General features: G+C 42.5%; 1 protein-coding gene across 1 annotated transcript in view; it reads right to left on the bottom strand.

The window, feature by feature from the left end:
- Nucleotides 1-1,038: 1,038 nt before the first annotated feature.
- Nucleotides 1,039-24,398, bottom strand: part of ETHE1 (ETHE1 persulfide dioxygenase) — a 36,602-nt gene continuing 13,242 nt past the window's right edge. Inside the window, exons 3-7 of the mRNA XM_089688865.1 lie at nucleotides 19,102-19,250; nucleotides 14,705-14,834; nucleotides 11,699-11,788; nucleotides 9,172-9,288; nucleotides 1,039-1,376 (exon numbers count right to left, since the gene is read on the bottom strand). Coding sequence (XP_089544991.1) covers nucleotides 1,333-1,376; nucleotides 9,172-9,288; nucleotides 11,699-11,788; nucleotides 14,705-14,834; nucleotides 19,102-19,250 — 530 coding nt within the window. The 3' untranslated portion in view covers nucleotides 1,039-1,332. The remainder of the gene's footprint in view (nucleotides 1,377-9,171; nucleotides 9,289-11,698; nucleotides 11,789-14,704; nucleotides 14,835-19,101; nucleotides 19,251-24,398) is intronic.

Raw genomic sequence — 24,398 nt, forward strand, 5'->3', positions numbered from 1 at the left:
AACATTGGGGAACTGGAGAAAGTACAGAGAAAGGCAACCAAACTGATAAGAGGCATAGAGGAGATCAGCTATGAGGAAAGATTAGAGGAACTGAATTTATTCTGTCTTGAGAAGAGATTAAGGGGGGATATGATCTCCATGTATAATACATAAGGGGGGAGGAGATATGATCTCCATGTATAATACATAAGGGGGGATATGATCTCCATGTATAATACATAAGGGGGGGGGGGGGATATGATCACCATGTATAATACATAAGGGGGGGGGGGGGGATATGATCACCATGTATAATACATAAGGGGGGATATGATCTCCATGTATAATACATAAGGGGGGATATGATCTCCATGTATAATACATAGGGGGGGATATGATCTCCATGTAGAATACATAAGGGGGGATATGATCTCCATGTAGAATACATAAGGGGGGATATGATCTCCATGTAGAATACATAAGGGGGGATATGATCTCCATGTAGAATACATAAGGGGGGATATGATCTCCATGTAGAATACATAAGGGGGGATATGATCTCCATGTAGAATACATAAGGGGGGATATGATCTCCATGTATAAATACATCAGTGGGTCATATAGTGAGCTCGGTGTAGAGTTATTCACCTGAGGTCATCACACAGGACAAGGGGGTATGCTGTACGTTTTTAGGAAAAGAGAATTAATCTCCAAAACATGAAAAGGTTTCTTCACAGTGAGAGCTATGAAAATGTGGAATAGACTCCTTCAAGAGTTGGTTCTGGCCAGCTCAGTGGATTGCTTCAAAAAAGTCCTGGATTCTTTCCTAGATACACAGAATATAACTGGATACTAATATTTATAGGTAACGTTGATCCAGGGAATATCCGATTGCCTCTTGGGGGATCAAGAAGGAATATTTTTCCCAGCAGGAGCAAATTTTATTTTTTTTTTATGGTTGAACGGGATGGACTTTTGTCTTTCTTTACCCAGACTAACTATGTAACTAGAACAAAGAAAGGTCAAATAACATTATAAAGAAATAAATGATGCAGAAAGTAATATATCCACCCTTTACTGGGACCAAAAAAAAACAAAACAACAATCATTTACATATATATATATATACACATACAAAAAGGTTCAGTTATGAAAGTATCAAATCAAGAATGAGGTATTTAGACCAAACAGTATTCTCAATTTTTCCTCCAGGCACTAAGGCATCCATAGTAAAAGCAGCGTGACAACATTCAGTTTATCTTTATTCAAATCCACCAACTCATAGAACATTCAATAAAAGACACCAGAACGAATTGCATTGGTCGGCTCATCCTCCGGTCTCTGATGACATCATTAGTCCTGGATGCCGCATTTCAGATTGGCTGGAACAGCAACATCTAGGTTTAAGAAGGAAAAAAAAAAAAAAAGGGAACATATGATGGATGATAGGTGCATACAATGAAAAGTAGTTCTAAGGAATTCTAGAAAAATCAGTGCCATACACAACTGAAATCTGTGAGTTTATATAATATAAAAGAGGAAAATATAAAACTAGTGCGATATTTGATAAGCGAACGCATCAATATCTGATCCATGAATGTAGCAGCAATTTTCAATTTATTCTCAAGCTGCCCATTGAATAGTTTGGTTCTAATTTTTCCCTTCGTGTGCTTCATCCTTGAAAATAGCTGCTCACAAATATTGCTGCTGCCGAAAACTGATGACATGAATAAGGCCAATTGTGAAGAAGGGAATTTTTTCTTTGGGAAGATAAAACTTATAAATGTCCAATAAAAGGACACCGACTTTTTTTTTTTTTCATGCAAATGTGTTCGCGAAGTATAAATGCAAAAAAAAAAAAAAATCAACATTTTTAAATTTACAATTTTGTGTTGGGCTGTCTTGGGCGTATGTGTTGGACAAGCCTGTGCTAATGCTTAGCCAGCAAACCCATCACTCCACCTTGTGGTTCACTACTGACACTACAATACAGCGCACAGGTGTCAAACTGGCCCTCCAGCTGTTGGAAAACTACAAGTCCCATGAGGCATTGCAAGATTGGCAGTTACAAGTATGACTCCCAAAGGCAGAGGCATGATGGGACTTGTAGTTGCGCAACATCTGGAGGGCCGCCAGTTTGACACCCCTTCTTAGCGCAACAGATAAAAGACAAATTAACCATTTCCTGACTGCTATAGCCGAATGACAGCTACAGCGCAGTTGTTCAGTCCTGGGAGGGTGTCATATGATGTCCTCCCAGAACTGCACCCCCCCCCAGTGGACATAGGTTTGGGTGTTATATGACATCCTCCTTTGGACGCAGCTGATCACATGGCACGGTAAAGGGCCAATCACAGCGGCCTTTTACCACAAGATCAGCTGTGTCCAATCAAAGCTGATCACAATGTAAACACACTTGCCGGTTATCGGCAGTACTTTCCTCACGCTGTCAGTGGGAGGAAGATACTGCCAATAACCTGCAAATGTGAAAGGAGACATCTACACTGATAATCAGGGCATTAATTAATAGTGCCCTGATTATCAGTGCAGCCCCAAAAGTGCCCAGCAGTGCTGGCAATCTGTGCCTGTCAGTGCCGCATATCAGTGCAGCGTCATCAGTGCTTCCTCATCAATGCCCAGCAGTGCCGCCTCATCAGTGCAGCCTATCGGTGCCCATCAGTGCTGCCTCATCAGTGCAGCCTATCGGTGCCCATCATTGCTGCCTATCGGTGCCCATCAGTGCCGCCTCATCAGTGCCCATCAGTGCCGCCTCATCAGTGCCCATCAGTGCCGCCTCATCAGTGCCACCTATCAGTGCAGCCTCATTAGCGCATATCAGTAAAGGAGAAAAAAATTACCTGTTTGCAAAATTTTATAATTCGTTTTTTTTCAAAATTTTTGGTATTTTTTGTTTGTTTAGCAAAAAATGCGCAGATGTCTATGCAAGTCGCACCTGAAATTGCAAAAATTAGTGCAGAAACTACTTTTAAAAATCGGAATTGCACCGCTTCCATTGTGGGCAATAGGGTGCCACTTGTCATGTGACTTGAAACTGTCAAATTGCAAGGCAAGTCGCACCGGGGTGAACCAGGGCTTAACTGTACAAAAAAGAAAAGAAAAAATCACAGGGTAGACCCATGACGTTGTGTTTGCAAAGCAAGCTGGAATTTATGAGAATGCTTTCATGCTTTCTGGCAGACTGAAATATTGTGATGATGCAGTAGATTTAGTTTTCATTATCAGGTGTGTGTGGGGGGGGGGGGGGGTGGTGGGTGTCATCTCCCTAATGCCAGCCATAAATGGGTCGAAATTCGACCGATTTTTTGTTTGAAAATCGGGTCTAAGAATAATCAGTCAATTTTTACTCTGTTAGTGGGTCAATGGCACCGGATGATTTTCGTGATTCCTCCCATTTTCGGTGATCGGGCATGTTGGAAAATTCATAAAAAACGACCGATTTTCAACTCAATGATGGTCAAATTGTACAATCGTTTTTTGGAAAAGAGTATGCGCATGAGCCATGACCTAGAAGCAACAAAAGTTTTGCCTGTTATATTGGGTGAATTTTATGACTTGGTCGGGCGATTTTCGAAATCATTGATGGAACCATCGGATTACCGAGCGAATGTTTTCAATTTTCTGACGAAAAATCGTTCGGAATTCGACCCATGTATGGCCTGCATAACTCTTCTAGCTTTCTGTTTAGCTGAGATTTGCTTAGATCTGCACATGGTATACATGAAATATTTATATGCTAGTTTACATACTAATTTAATTTAAAAAAAAAATAAATTAATATAAAAAAAAATTAACCCTCTTCCTGCCCACCATCTGAATATAAATATCCTCCAGCATGACACCTTGTACTGGGGATACGTTTTTAAAGTTTCCTTCTTTCCAGTCTCAGCATCTGCTGATACTTTAGTAATGCTGGTGGTTCTTAATCCCTGCTGTCCATGACAACTGTGGACCCCCCTGATGACCAGGAACCAATCAGCATTGAGCAGTGATGACATGCTGTCTGCAAGCTTCATTGACTAAAATGAATGCCTTAGGATGCACACTGCCACCTTCAGGCTGCAATGCTCCTCTGCAATGCCATATGTTTAAGGCGGTAATTAGACTGCAGTATTTATTTTTTTTTATTATTTTTGATGTGATTTTTTTTTCAGTTTTAATTAAAACATAGTACCAAATAAAAGCGCTACATGTTCTCAAAGTAAGGGAAAAAATAATCAAAATTACCAAAAGAGTTATTTTTAGTTGTCACCGGGGGGGGGGGGGGGAATCCTGTTCTGCTGTTCATGATCTGAAAAAAGGGAAATTTCTCCTCACTTTGTAGAGAACTCCTCTCATCTACTGTTCCAGGATGGAAGTAAAGGGAAATTTACTCTCACTTTGTAGAGAACTCCTCTCATCTACTGTTCCAGGATGGAAGTAAAGGGAAATTTACTCTCACCTTTGTACAGAACTCCTCTCATCTACTATTCCAGGATGGAAGTAAAGGTTAATTTCCCCTCACTTTGTAGCAAACTCCTCTCATCTACTGTTCCAGGATAGAAGTAAAATGGAAATTTCCCCTCACTTTGTAGAGAACTTCTCTCACCTACTGTTCCAGGATGGAAGAAAAGGGAAATTTCCCCTCGCTTTTTAGAGAACTCCTCTCATCTACTGTTCCAGGATGGAAGTAAAGGGAAATTTCCCCTCACTTTGTAGAGAACTCCTCTCATCTACTGTTCCAGGATGGAAGTAAAGGGAAATTTACTCTCACTTTGTAGAGAACTCCTCTCATCTCCTGTTCCAGGATGGAAGTAAAGGGAAATTTACTCTCACTTTTTAGAGAACTCCTCTCATCTACTGTTCCAGGATGGAAGTAAAAGGGAAATTTACCCTCACTTTGTAGAGAACTCCTCTCTTCTACTGTTCCAGGTTGGAAGTAAAAGGGAAATTTCCTCTATGGGGCAGGCACCAAAATATTAACTGGCGGTATTTCATACCCCTCCCTTCTCTACCCGAAAAAAAAAAAATATATATATAGCTGTTCATATACTTTAAATGCCATGGAGGTATGCTGTGCTCACACAAGACATTACAGTATAGCTAAAAAAAAAAAGTTTTTTTTTTCTTTGGATAGAGTAGTTGAGATGGATAGAAACACCTGCCAGTATTTATTGCTGTCTGTGTCCCCGTTAGGAGATTCCCCCTCTCTCTATTTGTCCTGTTTATCATTATCATTGAAACGAAAAGAAAATCCCAAATTGTGGGTTTTCCCCAGAAAAGTAATAGAGGGGAAATCTTCCAATGGGGACACTGGTTCTGGTGACCTGGGAGTCCCCTAAGTTACAGGGATTTCCTCTCACTTTCTGTTTGGCTATGGGACAGGAAGTGAACGGAAGTCTCCCCAATGGGACAAAGATGGCAAAATAAAAAACAAACAAGGGTTATAACCCTCCATTACTCTATCCCAGCGTTTTTCAACCACTGTGCCGCGGCACACTAGTGTGCCGTGAGATATTGTCTGGTGTGCCGTGGGAAAAATTCCAATTTCATCTGTAACATGTGGCTTCGGCTCACAAATAGACCAATCATTAGAATCTAATGATTCAGTGGTCGGCAAGCCGCGGCTCGCGAGCCACATGCGGCTCTTTACCCAGTCTAATGCGGCTCTTCTGTGTGCCGGGCGCCTGCTCCCCTCCCTCCTCTCGGTCGGCCGCTCCCCTGCCTCCTCTCGGTTGGCAGCCCCAAAAGTCCGCGCGGACCTTTTAATCCGGCTTGCGGATGTGGCTGTCAGGATGTGTGTAGGCGGGGCAGCGTGCCGAACGTGAGGGGAGGGGAGCTAGGCTCCTCTCACAGTCCGCCCTGAAGACCCGAACGGCGCGGGAAGACAGCGAGAGGAACGCAAAAGGTAAGTGAATTGACACGGGGGACTTGGCTTACTAGAAGGGGGGGGGGGAATAGTACTGTGGGGGATGAAATACTATATGAGGGATGAATTACTTTATGAGGGATGAAATACTATATGGGGGGATGAAATACTATATGGGGGATGAATTACTATATCAGGGATGAATTACTATATGAGGGATGAAATACTATATGGGGGGATGAAATACTATATGGGGGGATGAAATACTATATGGGGGGATGAATTACTATATGAGGGATGAAATACTATATGGGGGGATGAAATACTATATGAGGGATGAAATACTATATGGGGGATGAATTACTATATGAGGGATGAATTACTATATGAGGGATGAAATACTATATGGGGGGATGAAATACTATATGAGGGATGAAATACTATATGAGGGGATGAAATACTATATGGGGGGATGAAATACTATATGGGGGATGAAATACTATATGAGGGATGAAATACTATATGAGGGATGAAATACTATATGAGGGATGAATTACTATATGAGGGATGAAATACTATATGAGGGATGAAATACTATATGGGGGGATGAAATACTATATGGGGGGATGAAATACTATATGGGGGGATGAAATACTATATGAGGGATGAATTACTATATGAGGGATGAAATACTATATGGGGGGATGAAATACTATATGGGGGGATGAAATACTATATGAGGGATGAATTACTATATGGGGGGATGAAATACTATATGAGGGATGAATTACTATATGAGGGATGAAATACTATATGAGGGATGAAATACTATATGGGGGGATGAAATACTATATGAGGGATGAAATACTATATGGGGGGATGAAATACTATATGAGGGATGAAATACTATATGAGGGATGAAATACTATATGAGGGATGAATTACTATATGGGGGATGAAATACTATATGAGGGATGAAATACTATACGGGGGATGAAATACTATATGGGGGATGAAATACTATACGGGGGATGAAATACTATACGGGGGATGAAATACTATACGAGGGATGAAATACTATACGGGGGATGAATTGCTATGGGGGATGAATTACTATATGGGGGATGAATTACTATGGGGGATGAATTACTATATGGAGGATGAATTACTATATGGGGGATGAATTACTATATGGGGGATGAATTACTATGGGGGATGAATTACTATGGGGGATGAATTACACTATGGGGGATGAATTACACTATGGGGGATGAATTACTATATGGGGGATGAATTACTATGGGGGATGAATTACTATATGGGGGATGAATTACTATATGGGGGATTAATTACTATGGGGGATGAATTACTATATGGGGGATTAATTACTATGGGGGATGAATTACTATGGGGGATGAATTACTATATGGGGGATTAATTACTATGGGGGATGAATTACTATGGGGGATGAATTACTATATGGAGGATGAATTACTATGGGGGATGAATTACTATATGGGGGATTAATTACTATGGGGGATGAATTACTATATGGGGGATTAATTACTATGCTTACTATGGGGGAATATTACTATACTTACTATGGATGACACATACACATCATTCATCTACTCTTGGTCCGGCCCCCGGGTCCAATTATAAAATACTTTATTATTTCATAATAAAGTAATTATAAAATAATTTCTTTGTGTTTGATTCCTATTCAAGAGAATTACTTTATATATAGTCAATATAGGCACAGAGGTAAATTTTTTTAACATTTTCTAATGGTGGTGTGCCTCGTGATTTTTTTCATGAAAAAAGTGTGCCTTTGCACAAAAAAGGTTGAAAAACACTGCTCTATCCAACATGGAAATGTTTTGTCTATAGTTCTACTTTAAACCACAGTGGCATCTTGTGGTAGAGGAAAGTATTGCACAAAATGTTCCCTATTGGCTGTATTGACAGGAACACAAATCACAAATGACTTCCTTATGCAAAACGTCCAACCCACCTGCACATTCTACTTTAAACCACTGGTAACTGTTGTATTATGTCTCTTGCTCTTTACTATCCATTTCAGCTTTAGAAGATTTTACCCTCTTCCTGACCAGGTCATTTTTTGCTATTCCTCACTGTGCTACTTTAACTGGTAATTGGGCGGTCATGCAACACTGTACCCAAATTAAATGTATATAATTTTTTCACACAAATAGAGCTTTCTTTTGGTGGTATTTGATCACCACTGGGTTTATTTTTATTATAATGTCTTCATAAATTTAGGCTAAAATTTATTCTGCTACATGTCTTTGGTAAAAAAAATCCCAATAATTATATATTGATTGGTTTGCATGAAAGTCATAGTGTCTAAAAACTTTGGTATAAATAATGGAATTTTAAATTTATTCTTTTTTATACTAGTAATGGCAGCGATCAGCTGTGATAGTGCAGAGGGCAATCTGACACTAACTGGCACTTTGTGGGAATGGACTGACATCTCCAGTTGCACCTATACAGTGATCAGTGCTAATATACATTGTCAGTGTACTGGTTGGGAAGGGGTTTCCATCTAGAGGCAATCTAGACATTAACTGTGTGCCTAACATTGTGTAATATGTGCTGCTTTTTACTACAGATTTGTTTCTTTTCCCTTTGCAGGGAAAAGAAACAAAGCCATTGTTCCCTCTGTATAGAGCCCTGTGTTGTTTGTCAACACAGAGCTCTGGTTTGTGATTAGGCACAGCCGATCAGCAGGTCCTGACCATGAATCATTGGCTGGAATCTGCTGACAAACCCCCGCCGTCTCAAATCACAGGGGAGTAGGTGGGCACGTGCCCTAAACAGGCAGTGATGATCAGGTACGTTGCTGTGCTTCTATGTACCCTGCAGCAGTATATCGACTGCGGTGGGTCGGCAAGCGGTTACAAATCCATATTCACCAGGTATCACCAGTTTTCTTAGCCTTCATAAATACCAAGAGCCTAAATAAAAGTCCTGTTCAAGGCCATACAAACTAATGTTGGAATCCCACCAGGACACCATCTGCATGGAGTTTGCATATTCTCCCTGTGTTTGTGTAGGTTACCTCTGGGTGCTCTGGTTTCCACCTACATTCTAAAGACATGCTGGTAGGTTAATTGCCTCCTGTCTACACTAGCCCTACTATGTGTATGTGAGATAGGGACTTTAGATTGTAAGCTCCTCGAGGCCAGGGACTGATGTATATAAAGCACCGCATGGTGTTGGTGCCATATAAATACCTGCAATAAAAAATGCTGGTCAGTTATAGTGCGGGAGAACAGTGACATGCCGACGCTTGCTCTCACCTATCTGAGCTGGTCTGGGCAGGTTCAGGTTATTCATGATCTTGACAAATTCCCCCTCACTCTTGGTCAGTCGGGGGTTCAATCGCTTCTCCTCTTCAACCGTGGTCACCGTCTGACCTGTAACAGGAGGAAAATAATCAGAAGCTACCTAGTGCTGGATGGCTCCTTAAATGGATCTATTGTGAACTCCTGTCCCCTGAAAGTCAACAGGTCTACCATTTGTAGTAATCTCCTCCCAGATGGTCCCACCATTGGAGGACAGCCCTCTGGTGCCTGCAGAATAATCTGGGAACACTTTGTTCTTACCATGCCAAGCACAGTTGACCCTTGTAGGGAGGAGGCAGCCCTCAGCTCTGATTGGGACGGCAACAGCTACTTGTACACTGCAGCTGCTAAACTGACGTTTAGGAGATGTTCAGCGGGTTTTTTTTCAGCAGCCCCTGAACTCTCCCTAATGTTTTCCTATGTGTCCATGCACACTATGTCGTTTACAGGCAGTTGAGGTTACAGGCATTTTTTTGAAAGCACCAAAATCGCGTTCAGGAGTAGAATTTACCAGCGTTTCAAACGCGTGTAAACGCGTTTATGCGTATTTGCGTTTAGAAGCATTTTTTGCCTGGTCCACATCCAGATGCTGTCCAGAGCTGTTTATCATCATCAGAAATGCATGCAAAGTGTTTTCCATGTATTCAAATGGACCCGGTACACCAGTGCAGTCAGTTCCAGGTTTCGTGTGAAGGAAGCAATGGTAGAACGCGCCATTATGGTCATGATGGGATCCATAGTGAATACAACCAGGAAAGACAGGTCATCTCAACACATACTGCTCTCTCTGCTTCTGCTCTCTCTATTTCTCTCAAAATGTCTGAAATAGTTAAATTATTTACTATTTTTCAGTGCATTCTGGGCATTTTAGATGGTATCCTGAGGTTATCTTTTAAAAATGATTCTAAACACAAACGCGGTATGTAAAACACAGTTAAACTGATGTTTTTTAACCTACGTTTTCTAGCAGTTTCCAGCGGTCAGAAGAGTTTTCCAAATGCCCCGTGTACATGAGCCCTAATGTGGCTATTAATAAAACATTTGTTGCACGAACGTCAGGAAACATACGGTGAAATGTCCAGCTTGCAGGAAAATTTCTATCAACAGAATAACTTCTGTATATTTAGCGCCTTCTAGTGGCCAAAATGCAGTATAGTTTTCTGAAATACCTTAATGAGAAAATAAAACTGCATTCTGGCCAACGGACGATGCAGGAATGAATCTACGACAAAGACAAGGGAAAATCTTGCTCAGCTTGCATGAATGTTTTGTAAATAAAGCCCCTTAGGTTACTTTCACACCGATCCGTTCTTCTTCCGTTTTTTGCAGTGGAAGAAAAACGTGTGACCGTATATTCCTATAGAACTCTTCACACTGATCCGTTGCGGGTACGGTGCGTTTTGCAAACTTCTGCTTGCTGCATTTTTTTCAAAGACACAATAAACACACACCTGCGTTGCGTTTTTGGCGCAGTTTTGAGTCACATTTTTTAACCCCTTCACGTCCAAGTGTATAACAAATCTTAAAGCCTAAGTAAAATTTTACAACTTTGACGTGTGTTAGTAAAACCGTACATATCATCACTACTACTTTGTGCATCCGGGTGAATTATACCACGTTTTCAGGACAAATTGGGCTTTCATTTGGTGGTAAATGGTAATTTATATCTCCCGATTTATTTTATTATCTAAGGAAAACTGGCACAAAATAGTTAAAAAAAAAAAAAAATTGTTTTTTTTTTTAATCTAGCTGTGTGTTTCTTGTTACTACCATAACCTATCACCAAACAACAACCCAAAATAAATTTTCCAGCTCTTGATGATCGCAGTGATACCATATATGTGTATGTTATTTGTTGTTTGTACCCGTAGTACAGCCCAGAAACAATATGGCGCATTTTGTTTTTTTTACCTAAAAACACACTGACACCAATTTTAAAAACCTGACCTTTGACCCTGACCCAAACCCGGGCTAGGTATTTTTTAAAATTTCTTTATCTTTTTTTCTTTACAAACCATTGTATTTCTCTCGCTCTCTCTCTCTCCTCCATTCAGAGAGAAAGAAAAAACAGGGGGGGGGGGGGGGGAGAGGGCGGGCTTCACAGTGACTGATCACTGCGACAGCCAATCAGAGGCTATCACAGCGATCATGTGACCCAGACCCAGGGCTCTCACTGACACCCCGGTCTTTTTGCTGGGAGTGTGCTGTGCAGCACACTCCCAGCACAAAAGGCAGCTACGCGAAAAAGTCCATTTGTGTCACGTCAGTGCCACTGGGTTAAAAAATGCACGCAAACGTGGTAAAAACGCATATACATTTTTGCCACAGATTAGTGTGAAAGTAGCCATGGAGGTTCATCCATGCAGGCGGTTGCCTTCTGGCAGCATTTTTACCTTTGTTTAGTGAAAAGGGCAGCGCTCACAGCTGATGATTGAATGCAAACACCTTTTGTAGAATGAAGTGCCAATACATTCACACTCACCAGTGTAGTCATGGCCTGGGTACAGGAAGCAGCTGTCAGGCAGGCTGAAGATTTTGCTGTGTACAGAGTGGTACAGAGTACTGGGACAACCTGCAAAACACAAAAACATTTCATGATAGGAGTGTAACAGGTACAGAGACCATACCACACTTATTGATGAACTCTAGGAAACCGAAACATTCTCGGTTGCAGTGAGGGTGCAGCTGCAGTTTTTCTAGGCGATTTGGTAAGCCAGTTTAACTGCCTGGACCCTCCGCTCCTGCAGGCTCCTCTGCTTTGCTAGACTGGTCCCTGCAGCGTCTCCCCCTCCCCATGCACCAGTAGTCCTGACGTCACTGAGACCAATGAAGGTACCATAGCCCTTCAATGGACAGACAGGTGCCAAGGGACAGTCTGGATATAGCACAAGGATTACAGCCTCTGTCAGGTGCTTATTGCAGTCTGTGTCCCCCGTAAGGGAGATTCACAATCTCTATTTGCCCTGTTTACCGTCATCACTGAACGTGAAAGAAAATTTCGGGTTGTCACCAAAACAGGAACAGAGGGGAAATCTTCCAATGGAGGACACCCAGAGATTCCCTCAATTTGGAGGGATTTCCTCTCACTTCCTGTTTTAGTTATGGTATAGGAAGGGAAATCTGTCAGTTTTTATTTCGCAGTCTGTGTCCCATTGGGGAGGAGAATAACCCTCCCTTACTCTATCCAAAGAGTTGTTTCTCCTTTAAAGTGGTTGTAAACCCTCACATATACCCAGTGATGTGACTGGCCTCAGATGATACACAGAGATGAAAAAAATCCTCCTACATAAGTTGTACCTGTTTATCTGCAGTCATCCCTCCTCTACAGCTGTTCAAAGTTCAGAATTTATAGCTGATGTGAGCTTCCAGAAAACAGGAGGTGAGAGCGGATTAGAGGAAGGGACACCCTCCTCTTCCCCCCCTGTCACACAGCAACAAAACTGAGGCCATCAATCACTGCCTGTGTGTTGGAGCTCCCTCTTCTATCACCATTTTTCTCTTGGTGTCAGAAAAACTTTAGAAGTGATTCATGCTGATCGCAGAGGAACAAAGCCGCAGACATAAATGACACTTCGTGCTCTGGATTAAGACAAGTACACACTATAGAGGGATATGCTTTGTTCATATTTCATGCCTCAGGTTTACAACCACTTTAATCTGATGCTGCTTATCTCACTTGGGAATATTAGCAATCAAAGGTTTTCGAATAAGTCCACAGGCAGTAATAGATCTGGGATGTTGGGAATATGAACATGACACCCACCCAAGTATCATCTCAGGTCTGCTGGTATCCCAAACCACAGTTTAGAGTTCACATCTATGTGTTTTAAGACTTAAAAAAGGAGATGTACAGTAAACGCTTGTTTGGTCATACTTCTCCTGTGGGTCACAAAAGTGCACTTACTTTTGCTCTCATGTGACCCAGAGTCAGCTGAATGCATGCTACAGCCTGTGGTCACAGAGCTGCTCCAGGCTCTGGAAGGATCCGGACAATATTGTCAGTATCCAGCTTGTTGCCTAACAGCTGGCTCCACTTCTCAGCACTCTCAGCGGTGTCCTCCCTCTCCAGCCCGGTGCTCCAGTGAATGCTGGAAGAGAGGAGAGTGGTGACTGACAGCCGTGACATCAATAGTACAGCACAGGGGTGAGTATGAATGTTTGTTTGTTTTTTAAAAACCCATACTTCTCGTTTAAGTAATCCCGCTTGCTGCAATGGTGAAGCGGTGTCTAGCAAGCGTAAAAATGATGCAAAAATGCATCATAAACGCAGAAGTGGCTAAATGGTTAGCACTTCCGCCTGGCAGTACTAGGTGCGTTAGTTCGAATCCCAACCACGGTACCACCTGCCTGGAGTTTGCATGTTCTCCCTGTGCCTCCGTGGGTTTCCTCTGGGTACTCTGGAGTATGGGATGAAACCAAAGACATGCTGGTAGGTGAATTGGTTCCTGTCTAAATTGGCCAGAGTATGTGTATGTATGAATGTGAGTGAGGGACTTTAAAATTGTATGCTCCTTGAAGGTTAGGGACTGATGTGAATGTACAAATATATATATATATATATATATATATATATATATATATATATATATATATACACACACACACACACACACACACACACACATATACATACACACACACACACATACATACACACAAATATACATACACATACACACACTTAAAGCACTGTGTATATTGACAGCGCTACATAAGTACCTGTAATAAATAAATAAGAGGGTAAATTTACTAAAACTGCAGCTGTCAGAACCTGGTGCAGCTGCACATGGTAGCCAATCAGTTGCTCAATTAAGCTTTGGCAATAAAACCTGGAAGCTGATTGGTTCCTATGCAGAGTTGCACCAGATTCTGCATGCTTCAGTTTTAGTAAAGCAACCCCTTAATGTGTTTAGGATTAATTTTTCCTGCATTTGTAGTAAATCAACCCCATTGCAACAAATGAAAACCGCAGAGACATGAATGAGTCCTAAGAGGTTTGACCCAACAAAACGTTTGATGTCCCCGTGATGGTCTGAGGCGCTACACATGAACAGAACTCCACTGGGGCATTAGGCACCCTGCATGGCAGCAAACCATGGAGCAGATCTAAATGAGGACGTTCCAAAATACACCAATTCCTTCATTATGGGAACTGCCAAGCCCAATGTCCATCCCATATCTTAGCCCTGGTTCACATATGTGCGGGTGGTGCAGCTGTGGAGGAATGCGGATCTGCAGGAGGGTGCCATTAGTTCTAATGGCACACCGCCCGCACTGGAAATCACAACCGTACTGGTAACCGAGGTTCCTGTGTGAGCTGCATTTTCAGAAGAAGTGCAGGGACTTCTTTTGTGAGTGTCACTGAGCACGGGAGTCCATTCAAATGAATGAGCTCTTGTGTCCGTGCAAAACGCGGCCCACACAGCCGCATATATGTGAACCAAGGGTAAGTCTGAGTCCTCCCCCTCCACATTGTGTCTGGACCTACCTTGCTGGAAGTCGGTACGGCCACAGCCTCGGATGAGCAGAGCATCCCCGGTAAAGGCCATGCTTTTATCATTCAGCACATAGGTAAGACAACCGTCAGTGTGGCCAGGGGTGGACCGAGCCTCCAGGAACTGCAGTGGGAAAAAACAATTCTTAAACCTGCACCCCAGGTAGACAAACATCACAAATAATGCAGATCTGTAGCCAATAAATACATTTTTTTTTAATGCAGGCACTGTATGTATCTGAATTTGACTCAACATCAGCCTAGTGTACAGCACATCCCAGAGAGAGGGAGGGAGAAGCAGCACATGGACTAATCATAGGAGGAGAGAGCAGAGTGACAGATGAGCTCATCAACGCGCTGCTTCTTGCACTGTCCCGTTACAGAGTGAGGATGGGGTTTAATTTTTGTGCTGAAAAAAAAATATTTTTCACTTTTTGACTGAAATGCGCAGTTTTTAAAAATGAATTTTTTGGAAAAAAAATACACTTTGAGTAAAAAAAACAAAAAAACAATATATATTCCAATTTTTTTGTAAAATATGAAAGAGGATATTATGGCGAGTAAGTAGATACCAAACATGTCACGCTTAAAAATTGCGCAAGATCGAGGAATGGCGTGAAACTACAGTACTTAAAAATCTCCATGGGTGATGCTTTAAAAATGTCTACAGGTTAGCAGCGTAATGTTACAGAGGAGGTCTAGTGTGAGAATTATTGCTCTTGCTCCGACGTTTGTGGCGATACCTTACGTGTGTGGTTTGAACAACATTTACATATGTGGGCATGGCCTACATATACGTTCACCACTACATGTGAGCACAGGGGCACTTTAAACTTTTTTTTTTTTTGTTTTACTCATTGAACCACTAGCATCTAACCTCAGAAATGACCCCAGTTTCTCAGGAATTAAATTTCTTAGGCACGAACACAAAATTAGCCTCTTTGCGGATGACATTATTCGAATGATTACAAACCCTTCTAAATCACTTACTTCAATACGCACCCACATACAAACCTACGCGGATGTCTCATACTATAAACTTAATGAACCCAAGTCTTCTATTTTAAACTTATATACTCCTGCTCCACTTCAAAACCGGCTTCTAAAACATTTCCCTTTTCAGTGGGAAACTCACAATATTCCCTACTTGGGGATTAAACTGACTGCCAAAACTAATCAACTCTATGCAGCTAATTTTAAACCGTTACTTGACATAATTCCACAGGAGCTTAGAAGCCTACGTACAGCTACCTTATCTATGTTAGGCAGAATAGCGACTATCAAAATGTGCATACTGCCTAAAATTTTATATACCTTCCGCACGCTGCCTATTTCTATACCTTCCTCCTTTTTTTCCACACTTCAAAAAATTCTGAATAAATTAATTTGGAATTCCAAACGGCCTAGATGTACCACAAACCTCCTGATACACCCACCCTTCAGAGGGGGAGCCGGTCTCCCGCATTTGAAATCCTATTACCAAGCGGTCTTATTGGATCAGCTCTTCTACTGGTGGCACCCCACCCAAGACAAAACCTGGACTATCATGGAATCCTCTTTGTACTCAGCGGGATTATTAATAGATTTACTTTTTACCCCCCACATAGCTCAGATTGGTCCTCTACATTCACATCCATGTATTCAGGCCTCTCTGACGGTTTGGCATGATTTTCTGACATACACACATTCACATAAGGCTAATCTACGAATCCCTATCCCCATATCATCACTGCACTTCTTGTCCCCCCATTTAAACTTAACTTCTTGGAAAGCGTGCGGTATACATCATATTCAAGATCTCTACACTACTCAAAAACCAGATTCTTTTCAGACCCTCCAAAGGAGATTCCATCTTCCTGATAAGGAGCAATTCACTTTTATGCGCGTAACCCACTTGCTCAATAAAACGAACATACCACTTGAAATAGACTTTCCTGCTACCGCACACCATTTCTTCCAGAAGACTATTTACCCGAAGAAGGGAATATCCACCTTCTATACATTACTAATTGAAGCACAATTTACAACCCATACGTCGTCCCTGACTAACTGGGAGAGGATTTTACTTCTCCCAACCACTCCACAATCCTGGCAAACAACGTTCGCCATCACATACAAAGCCTCAAGATGTAGTTCCCACTGGGATTCATATTTGAAAATTCTCCATCAATGCTATCTAACCCCCGCCAAATTATCTCTGTACTATCCACAACAGCCACAAACCTGCTGGAGACATTGCGGCGAAACTGGCTCGCTCTTTCATTTGCTATGGTCATGCAAATCCATCAAGTCGTATTGGAACAAAGTGTTTCAAATGATTTCTTCAATTATAGATACACCAATGACCCCAAATCCTGGTCTAGCCCTCCTACATATAATGATAGAAAAATTCCCCAAACGCTCACGCACTATTATTGTACACATTCTGGCAGCAGCTAAAATAAACATAACTAGACTATGGCGAAATACGTCACCCCCCTTATTGTCTCGTCTCGTTGCTGATATCAATCTACAATGCGAGATGGAACGAAGAACGGCCCTCCGAAACTCCACCTATCATAAATTCATACTACACTGGTCTCGTTGGTTAAAACACCCTAATTGTTCACTCACCTGATTACTAGTCCTAAATCCTAGCAGATACGGTATTCACAGCTCATTGGTGCCCTCTTCCCTCCCTCCCCCATTCTTCCTACCCCTTCTCTCAACCCCTACCTAGTTTCTTTTGTTTTACGTTCTACAACATGGTTCATGAACCACGAGCATAACTCTCATGTAAACTTGATTACACTTAACAGGTCCCCAGCCGGATGGTGGGGATCTATCACTTCTTCTTTTATCATACGTTTTGTAAACTTGCCTTTGTGAACCTCTCACTTGAATGTTTCTATACGCTGTTATCTTGTTTTAAGACGATAAAAATTTCAATAAAAATTATTTGAAAATAAACTTTTTTTTTTACATTTACTTAAGTTTTTTTTTTTTTTTTTTTGCACTGTCCCTTTAAAAATAGTTTTAATCACTTTTATTTTTATCACAAGAAATGCATGCATCCCGCGTGATAAAAATAATTAGTGACAGGTCCTCTTTATGGAGAGATATGGGGTCAATAGGACCCCACATCTCTCCTCTACAATGTGAAGCATTGGATCAAAAAAAGCATTGATCTAGTGCTTTAAAAAAAAAAAAAAAAAAAAAAAGAAACCCAGAACCAGAAGTGACATCTCTCCAATCCTCCAAGGGCATAGAGATGAGTCGAAGCCATCTTTCCTTCACTCATCAGGTAAGGCTGAGAAACTACCGAGCGTCGGCTGGCGGCGGCAGTGGCGGGCGGGTGGCGGCAAGGTTTTTTCGGCACCTGTATCGGTGCTTTTTTTCATTTCGGCCGAAGGGGGTGTTTTGGCTGAAACTTTTCGGCCACCAAAATGTCGGTGCATCCCTAGGGGCAATCAGAGGGTTAACTGTGTGCTGTTTTACTGTGTGCTTTACACTGTAAGTACACTGCTTTGTATGGCTCTGCTATGCAGAGCCATACAAAGCAGTGTGCAAGAGCTGACAGGGGAAAGATCTGTATTGTTTACATACAGGTCTCTCCCCTGTCAGTGATACATGGTGATCGCCGGGTGCCAGCAGGCAATCACCAGCTGGGACCCTGTGATCGACAGGCGAGGCCGCCAATTGCGGTGCAGGTAGGGCGTGCGAGCCTTCTACCCGGCAATGCGAAATCATGTATGTATGTATGTATATATATGTATGTATAGGGCAGCGGGGAAGCGGTTAAGGAATACAGACCAATACACTGGTCTCTGACTTCCCACCCCCAGCACTGAATGAGAATCAGCACGTTTATGAGGTCTAGAAGCTCTTTCCTCCTGGAAGCAAGCTCCCTGAGTTAGACTGAACACACAGTGGCCTGGACTGGCTTACAGTGTTGCCCCTCCTATTTCCAGCCTCAGTCCTGCTCTGTAGGAGAATGGAACTGGTTGTATTTAAAATACATTTAAATTTTGCATTGAAGCAGAAGTAGATTAAGGCCCCATGCAACAAAACGTTGCTCCCAGAGGAGTTTAGCATTTTGCCTGTTGAAGACACTAATGTTATCCTATGTGTCCATGTACATTAGGTAGTCTAGAGGTGTTTAGAGGCAGAAACAAAAACTCTGTTTTGTGTTTTTGAAAGCAGTTTTATGACAGAAAATAAAAAAAAATGCTAAAAACACTCCTATAGTATAAAAAATGCTCAAATTATTTTTTTTTCTGCCACGAGCACAGCAGTTTTTTAAGGCAGTGTGCGTGGAGCCTAAATGCCAACCTATGGCTCTCCCCTGCCATTCAACCTGAATCAGCTTTGCAAGCTTTGATTGAATCCCTTTTATAAAGTCTGATACTCACAAAGTTCCCGAACTTCAGGACATCTCCCTCCTGGATGTGGAGGTCAGCGACGGCCCCGCTGTCCTTGGCAATGACACTTTTACATCCAGGCAGCAGCTTCTTCAAGGCCCCGGTGCCGGTAACATGATCAGCATGGCAGTGAGTGTTGGCTGGAGGAACACGGAAAGACACTCGGATCAGCGAGTTGACACAATAACAAAATGCTTTTGTTTTTACAGCTGAAACAACCAATCGACAAAATTGATTATGAAAATATTTGTCAACTATTTTCCTAATCGATTAGTTGGCCTGCATACAGAATGCATTATTTGATTACATGTCAGTATACACAGTGAAGCACACATACAGCTCAGTACACCGTTCATACATGTCAGTAAGTGTCTGAGAACTTGTGAATATGAATGTATGAGGAGCAATGCCTCATGGGACATGTAGTCCTGGGCAGGAGAAGGAACGGATAAAGACAGATTTTTTTTACCTTGATATAAAAGGGGCACTCTAAGCTATGCAAAAAAGTCTCAACATTTCGTACTACTTTGATATAAGCCCCGGTTCAAAAATCGCACCTTAAGGTGCATCAGTGCGATTTCGAAAAACTTCCTGCGCTACTTTTTTCTAATTTCATTGCGACTTGCATTGATTCCTGTTAAACAAAGTTGCAAGCCACAGTGAAATCGAAGGTACAATCGAAATCGAAGGTACAATCGAATGTACAAATTACACTGATCCACAGCTTTGAAACTGCGCTACTTCAAGTGATGTAGTGCGATTTCAAAGTTGCATTCAGTGTGAAGCAGGGCTAAAAGATTTATATTCCCCCTCCACCCTTCATGTCTTCATATACTCTGTATATCCTACTTCCAAGGTATAATATATATACTGTATATATATATATATATATATATATATATATATATATATATATATATATATATATATATATATAACGGTCACTGTTTTACAATATAAATTAACCCCTTAAGCTTCATGTACATGAACCTACTCTGACCGCCGGCCACTGGGAAATGCAAATTGCGGCAAGACACGGTACCATGGTTGCAGCATTTTGCGTTTTCCCGTGGTCAGAACATTCCTATTCTGAACGAGATTCTGTCGCATTCAGGAGAGGGAGGTTTAACCTCGCCTAAATGCAGCAGCGCTTAAACTGCTAAAAGCCTATGTGTATATGGACACACAGGGGTTGATTTAGTAAAGGCAAATAGACTGTGCACTCTACAAGTGCAGTGGATCCAGAGCTTAATAAATGAGGTAAGGTTCTACTTTGCAAATGCCCAATCACGTGCAAGGAAAATTTAAAAAAAAAAACAAAAAAAAAAAACTGCATTTTTGCTTGCACATGATTGGATGATGAAAGTCAGTAGAGCTTCTGCTCATTTACAAAGTCCTGGAGCAACTGCTCTTGCAAAGTGCACCGTCTATTTACCTTTAGTAAATCAACCCCATAGGCTTTTATGTAGTTGAGTTAACCTCCCTGGCGGTCTAACTAATCAATATTTTTGAATGTCAAAGCGGTACATTGTTTTGCATGGAAATTTGTTGTTTTATATTGTAGGCCTGTAAGTCTTAGGAATAACTCACCTAAATCTGTCTAGAGTCTAGTAAACATCCCGGGTGTGATAAACACACAAAATCATAAAAAAGAAAAAAATAATTATAAAACATAATATAATAATAAATTTAATTCAATAACGTCAGTGCCTGATGACGAATTTCCCCACGAATCATTATCACTCACTTCTGCAAGTGGTTCTGATTTACTATCGCTGTTCTCTAGCCGGTCTAAAACTGCTTTTGACCTAAAGGGACGCTTTTTGGACGCCATGGACATTTCTCAGTTTCCAGGCAGAAAGAACGGTAAAAATGCAGGCAGGGCACCGGACAAAGCAGTAGGGACAAAATGTAGGTGAAATGGTTTGATACAATGTATTGTGTGTATGTTATATTTTTACTTTTTTGACTTTCCCACTGGTTCCGCCCCCGTGTGTCCCGACACTCACAGGGAACGGAACCCGGAAGCCAGCACTGGCCGGAAGATACAGCGGGAGGACATCGCAAGACAAGGTAGGGATTGGAGGGGGGGGGGGGGAAGCAGGAGAAGCACTATGGAGTAATCCCGTGTGGCTCAGAGTTACCGCTTTTGGTACTGAAAATTAACCCCAAGCCACACTCGGGATCACCGCTAGGAAGGTTAGCATAATTACATAGTTAGTCTGGCTGAAAAAAGACAAAAGTCCATCCAGTTCAACCATTAAAAAAAAAAAAAAAAAAAAAAAGAGTTGTAATCCTACACCCACAGTTGATCCAGAGGAAGGCAAAAAAAAACCCAGCAAAGCATGATCCAATTGGCTCCAGCAGGGAAAAAAAATTCCTTCCTGATCCCCCGAGAGGCAATTGGAAAGCTTTGGCAAAAAAATGCCAAAAGCTCCTAAACCCGAGTTTAGCAGCTCCTCGTGTACATGAAGCATTATAGTAGCGATTATCTGCTGTTTATATACTATAAGGCCTCATGCACACGGGGCGTATTTGCAGCAACTTTTAGGGGCGTCTGGTACTTTTTTTTTTTTTTTTACTGCTTCTAAATGGCCCTCCTTATCCTAGGTGTCCATGCACACAGATTTTTAGAAGCTTTTAGTAGCAGTAGCGTTTACCAGCAGCAAAAAATCCCAGGTCCAATGTGTCCAGGAGCAACAGCGTCTTGGCAGAAAAACCACTTGACGCGGCTAAACACATTTAGCACTTGAGCGTTAATTCATTTAAATGGCCAGAATAAATGATCATTCTGGCCAATGAAATGAATCAAAAGTTCAAGTGCTTGACACTTGTAAATGCACCTAAACACTTGTAAAAGCGCTAGATACTTTTACAAGCGTCAGGCATATTTTCTGCAAAAATGCTGCTGCCAGGAGGGTGGCTTATAGGAGAGTTTGGGTGCTGCTTGCTCTGGGGGCACTTGCCAGGAGGAAGGGGCCAGGAGTCCTGGAGGGGGACCCAAGGAGGATAGGGGCTGCTCTGGGCAAAACCACTGCACAGTGCAGGTAGGTAGAACATGTTTTTTTTTTGGGGGGGGGGGTCTGATCATGCCAAGTTATGCAGGCCATACATGGTTCGAATTCCGAACGATTTTTCGTCTGAAAACCAAAAACGTCGTTCGCTCGGTAATCCGATGGTGCCATCAATGATTTTAAAAATCGGCCGACCAAGTCATAAAGTTCACCCCATATAACAGGCAAAACTTCTGTTCCTTCCAGGTCACGGCTTATGCGCATTTTCTTTTCGGAAAAAACGATCGTACGATTTGACCATCATTGAGTCGAAAATCCGTTGTTTTTAACGAATTTTCCAACAGGCCGAAAAGGGGAGGAACTATGAAAATCGGCTGGTGCCATTGACCCATTAACAGAGCTGAAATCGGCCGATTATTCTTCGGTTCGATTTTCGGATGAAAAATTGGACGATTTTCGACCCATGTATGGCAGGCCTTAGTCTCTAGGTAGTTAGAGGCCTTGGTTCCTAATGCTTCCAAATTGGTGGGGAGAGCCCGAGGCCAATAAACTGCCATTGTGCTGGAGGAGCTGTGGAGTGAGGTGCTCTGCACTTACCTACCCGCGGTTATAGCCTCTACCGATAGGATGATGCAGACACTTTACTTGCTCCAGACTTATTATACGCCTTTGCGGCTGCTTCGTATGCACATAAGGGACTCTGCCCAATCTCACAAGTGCCAGTTATTCGAGGGCACTTTTTTTTTTTTTTTTTTTTTTTTTTTACACACGGTTCAGGAGTGCCCAAAGGTCAGACCTCTCTGGTCTCAGGTGACCGAATTTATGGCTCACAATTTTGGCTTTCCAAACATATGTACTCCCTTTTATGCCAGTTAACTGCCATTGATGAGGACATGAGTAATGCTACCAAATTGTTTATTAGAAGGCTTTTTTTTCCCCATGTACAAAAGATGATTGCCAGGAGATGGGTATATAAGGAAATTCTTACTCTTGCGATTTGGAAAACAATTGGCGAATGTGATGACTTAAAGTGTTACTAAACCTACAACAGTAAGATCAGTCTGTATATGCAGACTTACTTTTGCTATTTCACTGTGGAACCTAAGGGGTTAATTCTCCGCATTGTGTAAAAATACTGATTGATTCTGACTTCTCTGATCCTCCCCTTCTTCTACTGTCCCCAACCTCTCTGATCCTCCCCTTCTTCTGTTCCCAATCCATCTGCTCATAGAACAGAGCCTTGAAGGCAAGCTGCACATGCTCAGTGTGGTGTGTATTGCTAGAAGGGTTTTTTTTTTTTCTTGGGAGAGTGCATGTGATCAACACAGGACCAATTAGTGCTGTCCAGACAGAGGGTCAGGGGTTATGCAGCCTCATAGGTCAATCAGGGGAGAATGAAAACTCCTTCTACTTCTTTAACCAGTGCTCCACTGGACACTGACAGAAGTGACAAGACTGCTCTAACTGCTGATGAGAAAAGATATTTAGCAGTTTAGATTTACTAAAATAATTGCATTTCCATGTTCTGTGTACTGTGGGAGACCAGATATAGTGAATGCATGGTCCAGGGAGACCAGATATAGTGAAGGCAGGGTCCGGGGAGACCAGATATAGTGAAGGCAGGGTCCGGGGAGACCAGATATAGTGAACGAGGGGTCCAGGAAGACCGAATATAGTGAACGAGGGGTCCAAGAAGACCGAATATAGTGAACGCGGGGTCCTGGGAGAGCCCGGATATAGTGAACGCGGGGTCCTGGGAGAGCCCGGATATAGTGAACGCGGGGTCCTGGGAGAGCGGATATAGTGAACGCGGGGTCCGGGGAGAGCGGATATAGTGAACGCGGGGTCCGGGGAGAGCGGATATAGTGAACGCGGGGTCCGGGGAGAGCGGATATAGTGAACGCGGGGTCCGGGGAGAGCGGATATAGTGAACGCGGGGTCCGGGGAGAGCGGATTTAGTGAACGCGGGGTCCGGGGAGAGCGGATATAGTGAACGCGGGGTCCGGGGAGAGCGGATATAGTGAACGCGGGGTCCGGGGAGAGCGGATATAGTGAACGCGGGGTCCGGGGAGAGCGGATATAGTGAACGCGGGGTCCGGGGAGAGCGGATATAGTGAACGCGGGGTCCGGGGAGAGCGGATATAGTGAACGCGGGGTCCGGGGAGAGCGGATATAGTGAACGCGGGGTCCGGGGAGAGCGGATATAGTGAACGCGGGGTCCGGGGAGAGCGGATATAGTGAACGCGGGGTCCGGGGAGAGCGGATATAGTGAAC

Source organism: Staurois parvus, unplaced genomic scaffold (genome assembly GCF_062004578.1).
Source record: "Staurois parvus isolate SC_StPar_1 unplaced genomic scaffold, SC_StPar_1.0 ptg000457l, whole genome shotgun sequence".
Lineage (NCBI taxonomy): Eukaryota > Metazoa > Chordata > Amphibia > Anura > Ranidae > Staurois > Staurois parvus.